Source organism: Myotis brandtii, unplaced genomic scaffold (assembly GCF_000412655.1).
Source record: "Myotis brandtii unplaced genomic scaffold, ASM41265v1 scaffold112, whole genome shotgun sequence".
Classification (NCBI taxonomy): Eukaryota; Metazoa; Chordata; class Mammalia; order Chiroptera; family Vespertilionidae; genus Myotis; species Myotis brandtii.
In genome coordinates, this window is record NW_005353838.1 from 9,927,186 (window position 1) to 9,934,497 (window position 7,312).

General features: G+C 39.3%; 1 protein-coding gene across 1 annotated transcript in view; it reads right to left on the minus strand.

The window, feature by feature from the left end:
- PDE11A (phosphodiesterase 11A) overlaps positions 1 to 7,312 on the minus strand; it is a 282,794-nt gene that overhangs the window by 181,878 nt on the left and 93,604 nt on the right. The window contains exon 4 of the mRNA XM_005857619.2: positions 6,530 to 6,670. Within this exon, the coding sequence (XP_005857681.1) occupies positions 6,530 to 6,670 (141 nt within the window). The remainder of the gene's footprint in view (positions 1 to 6,529; positions 6,671 to 7,312) is intronic.

The window sequence follows — 7,312 nt, forward strand, 5'->3', positions numbered from 1 at the left end:
ATGTGAGTTGAGTTAATTTAGTGACATAACTATTAATAAAGTTAATTAATGTACACAAACATATGATCTGATATGTTAATTATTAATGATGAGTATATACATATGTATACATTCATCAGATAATCATCAGAATTTTTAGATATCTTCCATTTTGCACTCTAGAAAAAAACACGTGGAACAAAATGAAACAGAGTTTATGTTAGCTACCTTAGAGGGAGAAGAAAAATTAACAAAAGAAAGATGAGAAAATGGAAAGAAAGAAAATTAGCAAGGAAAGCCTGGAGCAATTTTTACTATCCATTTAGGATGGAGAGGATTGAATTGAAGGCTGTTCCAGCACAATGGTGATCACCCCATCTCTTTCTCTGGGGAGTTGGATTCAGGGAGCTCATCTAGTTTAGTGGCTTAACTGTATGTGTATTTCATATGAACCAAGAAGTTAAGGAACATGTTGGAAAACAAGTGTAGTTTGTGTTTCATGATTTAGAAAATGAACTCCAGGAACTAGCTTCATATTTATAAGCTCAGCTATAAAGTATTTCATGGAGTTCTGGACAACGACACAGCTGCCTGCCATCAGGATTATCCATGAAAGAAGAACACTTGTAAATAGTGGTGCTGAGACAGTGCCTGAGGACATAAGATTAAAATAGCTACATTTGCTTTCCTTGACTAAGCATGGAAAGAAATAGACATGATAGTAAATACGAGCTTATTTATAAGCTCAGCTATAAAGTATTTCATGGAGTTCTGGACAACGACACAGCTGCCTGCCATCAGGATTATCCATGAAAGAAGAACACTTGTAAATAGTGGTGCTGAGACAGTGCCTGAGGACATAAGATTAAAATAGCTACATTTGCTTTCCTTGACTAAGCATGGAAAGAAATAGACATGATAGTAAATACATAAGCTAGAATGGAACTAAGAGAAGCGATAGAAATTGCTTAGACAGGTTCATGGAATGGCATATTAGCAGGGAATATTCAGTTCAAAGGACTAATAGTACGTAATGTTGACAGCAGCTAGCGATGGAACAATCCTTTCATTTTTTTCAGTCTAGTGGAAAATACCATTGACAAAGTCACTTGAAACTGATTGATTAAAACACTTACGAGAAGCAAAAGAGGGTAAAATATTAATTTTGGCAGGAGAGAGGGTTTAGAAAGGCATTTCTCATTTCTATTTTTGGTATTCACTGAGTAAACTGATCAGTTTACACCCGACTGGCCAGTTTAACAACTATGAATGCAGTCTCTAGACACTGAGTTAAGAGTGTGAAATTTAATTCTACCACTAAATTTAAATTATACCTTCCCCTTCCCCCTCAAATGTAGACAGGTCATAAAATATCATACATCTGTAATAACCAGCTTTTTAAAATATTCAAATCACAAAAAAGTAATTTGAAGTTCTTGTCTCCTGGAATGATTCTAATGAAATAGAGAAAAGCACAAGTTATTTTTTGAGGAAGAAAGTTTGGGCGTATTTTTTTCCCCTAAAATGATACTTTTTTTCCCGATTGTAAAAAGTAGTGTATGTAATGCCAGTAAAGATGGTGCTATAAATTCATGCTTGGGCACATCTGTTCCCTTCCAAAAACAAAGATTGATAAAATACAGAAAGAGAAAACCCAAAAAGACATCTAGAAGTTAAAGGAAAGAAAAAAGCGATGTGAAAGGAGGAACCAGAGAGGAGGGGGAAATAAAGATCTCTCAGACACAAGCCTGGAGACAGGCCTGCTGTGTGCCAAATCTGAAAAAAGTCAGGCAGCAATGGTTGGAATGTCAGCTCCTACTGGAGTCTGGGGTCTGAAAGTGTTCCTTGGAGACAGATGATTCAGCTTTACCTCCAGAAACTGAACCAAACTGCCTCTGGTTGAGTGTAATATTATCACATAGCAGGAGACCCAAGCCACCCATAGTAGACCTGGTTCTTGACTAGGGGCCACGGAACTGTGCAAACTACTAGACAGGGAGGGAAGAGTGCAGGAAAGAATGAAAGAAAACAATGGCACAAACAAAAACAGTTTCCCATAAAAATAAACTGCAATCCCAAATTTAAAAACACATGCACATTAATATTAACATAGATAACTAAATCAACAACCTACAGAATTTGACAAGATGACATAGACAAATCTCAGGCTGATGATTTGAACAAACCTCTATCAGAGAATGACAGATGAGAAACAACACTATTAAGACTATAAATGATTTGAACAACATCATTTTGTTCTTGACTAATGGGTCATGGAAAGTCAATGGGAAAAGCCTCTTTTGGAAACCACTTTCCTTCCTGATTAAAAGAAAAACATATGAAACGAAGTTTCCCTTTCTTCTTCTCCTGATACATAGTTATCTAATGACATGGTGCCTGGAGCTGCGCCAGCCTCCTGGATGGTGAGAGTAAGAGCCAGCTGGTGAAGGCGGACCACTGAGACAAACACAGGGAAATGACGGAGCCTGGGTTCTTGATTATATCATCTGGCTGCTGCACAATCCCCAGGACCACCTCCTGCAGACTTCTTGTTACACAAGATACAAATCTTGTTAAGCCCTTTTCCCTTGTATATTCTATTACTTGCAGAAATCCCCCAAATTGATCTATGAATTAAAGCAATTTCAATCAAAATCTCTACACAGTTTTTCAAGGAAAATGATAAGCTGCTCTTCAAATCTGTATGGAAGAGCAACAAGTCAAAAATTGGCAAGCCAATTTTAAAGGAGAACAACATTGAGGACTTGCCCTATCAGATAGCAAGAGTATTCTAAAATTATAGAAATTTAGACATTTTGATACTGGTGCAGAAAAAGACCCATAAACCAGTGGGACAAAATAGAGAGCTCAAAAACAGACTCAGGCATATATGGAAACTTGATGTAATATAAAAGTGGCATTACAAAGTGGGGGGAAAACAGTTCTGAGACCTGTCTCTTGTTCTTCAGCCAGGTTCTCTCGCTAGGTTCTGTCTCTAGGTTCTGTCTTTGGGTTCTTCAGCCAGGTTCTCTCGCTAGGTTCTGTGTCTAGGTTCTCTCCTGGCAAGCCAGTTTTAAAGGAGAACAACATTGAGGACTTGCCCTATCAGATAGCAAGAGTATTCTAAAATTATAGAAATTTAGACATTTTGATACTGGTGCAGAAAAAGACCCATAAACCAGTGGGACAAAATAGAGAGCTCAAAAACAGACTCAGGCATATATGGAAACTTGATGTAATATAAAAGTGGCATTACAAAGTGGGGGGAAAACAGTTCTGAGACTATATATATACACACACACACACACAGCTTTACACTATACAAAAAATAAATTCTATATGGATAAAGAAGACCATAAATACCAGATGGGTTAAGGAAAATATAAGAGAAAGTCATTCTAACATGGAAGTAAAGCTGTTATTTTAAAAAAATAAATAAAAACAAAACAAAAAACTGGACAACAACCATAAAGCACAAATCAAAAAGGAAGATTGATAAATGTATCACATTGAAATAAAAATACTCCATGTAACCAAGGTACCTGTTGGGAGAGGCACATGAGCCCTGAATGCACAGTCTTCCTGTTGTGCCTACACTGCAAGGCCCCGATCTCTCTCTATCTGGTTCCTTTCACAGGATTGTGTTTATAGTGGACAAACTTGAGAGATGAGGTAACATCTCTCTCCACACAACAGGCTTGATACCACTCTATGGAAAAGAGGTGGATTCTCCAAGCACAATATTCCTCTTCGGAAATGCAAACCACTGCATGTGTGGGCATCTGTTGCCCCTGTGGCACTTGGGGGACATGGGGAGCCAGGACAATTGTAATGGTTTATAACATAAGTTTACATTTGTTTCTACAAGTATATGACCCATCATTTTTAACCTTGGTTCTAGATGCATTCAGTACTCAATACTAGTCTCATTTATTATGTCTTCTTCATCACTTGCTTGGCTGGATTTCAATCTCTCATATTTTTCGGAAGGACAGCTTGGAACTATATTTGCTGAACTCTTTCTTGTAATTTAAAAATGTCTATCTGTGGCTTACATAATTGAATGTAAATTGATTGGATTTAAAATTGTGGGGTCACATTTTCTTTCCCTGAGGACTTTGTAGCTATTGCTACATTTTCTCTTAGCACTGGAGAATGGTACACGGAAGTCTGACACCAGAATACATTCCTTCCGCTAGGTGACTTGATCCTTTTGTCTGGGTGCCATGCTTTTTGATTATCTTTGAAGTCCAAGCAGCAACCTTGGCAAAATACCTCCACAGCTTCTAAAAAGGGACTGAGCAGATTAGTCTCCTCTTTGTGCATATAGCTCACTTTTATCCCCAGACCCTGACCCTCTGGATGAAAAAGAAGAGTTCATCCTCATGTTGAGGACAGGGTGTGGGGGTGGGGGGACAAAGAGCAGAAATGATGGGGAATGGTCCAGAATTTCTGCTCTGATCCCCACAACTGCAGTCAGAATGTTCAACTGTGAGAGTTAAAAGGTCTTTTGAACTTGCGGTAATATACCAACACCTTTATGCTTATACTATCTAATCTAGTGTTTTTGACCCCCTCCACACTCTGTAGCATAAAGCTACTGCTGTCACTGCTACTATTGCCTCCAGCACCTTCCATATCAATTTCTGTCATCAATTTTCTTTGATTTGGGAAAGAGCAAGACCACAGTATAACTCATCCGTGTTAAACATGTTTTTATTGATTTCAGAGAGGAAGGGAGAGGGAGAAAGACATAAAAACATCAATGATTAGAGAGAATCATCGATCAGCTGCCTCCCAAACTCCTCCCACTGGGGATTGAGCCCGCAACCCGGGCATGTGCCCTGACCAAGAATCGAACATGACCTCCTGGTTCATAGGTCAACACCCAACCACTAAGCCATGCCGGCCGGGCCATCCATGTTAGAAGACTGGCAAGAATGACCACCTTGAGCTGTTTTAAATTACTTCCATGTCTGTTTATAACTGAACTAGCAAACAGTGAGCTTGTCCTGGTCCAGATTTTACCTGGCCCCTCAGCCACTTGCCCTCACAGGGACTTAAAAGTGACTCAAGGAATCCCACTCCTTCCTGCCTTTGCTTAGTGAGAGCTCTCACAGCCTGCCAGGCACCAAGGAGAACCCACCTCTTCCCACTCTTTTCAGGGGCTTAGAGTCAGGGGACAGGAGACTCTAGCAAGTCATTCAACTGTGTAAGCCTTATATTCTCATCTATAAAATGAGGGTGATGATCATATCTATCTCATCAGGATGCAGTGAGGATTCAACAAACTCAAGTGCTTCACAAAGCAACCAGAAGCACTCCATAAATATGGGCTGGGGTGTGTGTGTGTCTACCAAGGTTCCACTGAGTTTTACACGTCATAGGATACTTGCAAGACAACTGTTGGTATAAACCACACCTGCTGAAATAGAAAAAACCCAACTCTGCTATAATATGGGGGAACATTCCTAAACATTTTAAACATATGTGAATTTTAAAAACATAATGTTGTAAGTTTTACAATACTAATTAAATCTCCAAAATTTGTCTCAAGGTTTCTTTCTTTGTGAAACACAAACTGAAAGGAAAAGACAATAACCTTGTCTAGGTTAAGTACAGTAAAGTAGCATTCTCGGAGGTATGAAAACAGAATTGCTAGACAATTCTTGGTCTTTGAAGGGAGTTTTCAGCAAAGATATTAAATTGCTGCTGAGGGGTTAGACATTTAACTTTCAGGAAGGTATATTGATGATGATCATTATTTTCAATATTGTTGTGTATTTACCCAGCAGATTTCCCCTAAAGAGCCACAGGCCTTCACAGAACCTGAAAGCTGAGGTGCGGCAGCCTTAGCCCTTGACCTAGCTTGATGCTGGTCTTTGGAGTAACAGGAGCCCCTGCAGTGAAGGAGAAATGAGCCTCCTCCATCTGACTGGGCGTTCTGTGCAAGTGTCCAGAGGTCCAAGGCAGCAGGCAAAGAGCCTTTTTCCCAGGCCAGAAGCAACAAGACAAACCTCTGCTGCACCGCCCAGGCCACCTGAGGCTGGTCACCCCTCTCAGCTCAGTCCCAACTGTGTGGGCTCCAAGAGCCAAGGGCACTGCTTCTCCAGTGTTAGTTTGCTCCCTCCTCTCAGTAAAAGGACCTTGGAGCATTGTCTGGACTGCAATCCATGCCCATCAGTACTCGGGGCCTCGCTGGGTGAATGTGAAGCCAGACCAGCACCTGAGCTTGTCTTCTATTCAGCTCTGTGAGATTAGGCCAACCATTCATCCCTTAGTTCCCTGTAAACACGTGGGACTGAGATATACATGTCACTAAGGTCCCTATCAGCGTAACAGTCTGTGTTTCTAAGGTGACAGCAATACAAGACTGAAAACGCATGTAAAAAATAAAAGACTTCAATTGTACAAAAAGTCACCCCATAATTAGAAGAGTCATGAGAAGGGTGGTTCCAGTCCCCATTTCACACACTTACTTACAAACAAACTAAATTTTATTGCATTCCCGCAGTCTCCAATTCTACATGACAGAAAAAAGATGGCTTACTGGTGACTCGATGTCCTCCAGGAGTAAAACAGAACAGCGCTCGCATTTCAGCAGAGTTTGGGCCCGGTGCATTATTTTCTTGACAATTTTCTCCAGGTCAGTCTGTTCCTCAAAGAGGTCGTTAACCACCTCTAGCAAAGCCTAGGAAAGATGAAAGGGATGTATTTAGATGAATACATGAGAGAATAAAAATGTTGTTATTTTTTTCTCTCTCAAAATTCCATTTAATCTTTGCTATAATAAAATATAAATATTTTTGTGTGGCTAATTTTTAAAACATTAATGATTATTTTGACATATTTCCATAATTTTGTTTTATAACAGTCTTGAACTGCAAAATACAACTTGAGAATAGTGCCAGTCTATAATCCCACATAATCCCACATATAGCTATATGACTATATCCCATATGGCTAATGACTACATGACTCATATAGTCATTAATTATAGGCTTCCCCTCCACCCCCACACACAGTAGTTTTTCTGCGATGCAACTAGGTATACACCCAACATTTTATAGTAACAAATACCTGATTTTCTCAAGAGCACATTTATTTTAGAAAATTATAAAGCAGCTCTTCCCCCCATCAGGAAGAAATAGCTTCTTGGTCAAACTTGAGACTTATTTTTGCTAAAACACATCTCTCAAAGAAGTCTGAAAGAATTATAGTGGTGAATGCTAATTAGGTTTCAGAGTCTTCCAAATATATATATAAAACCCTCATTAATCTTTCTGTACAGAAGTATTGCTTCATCTCAATTTGTCCAGAAAAATATTTAAAT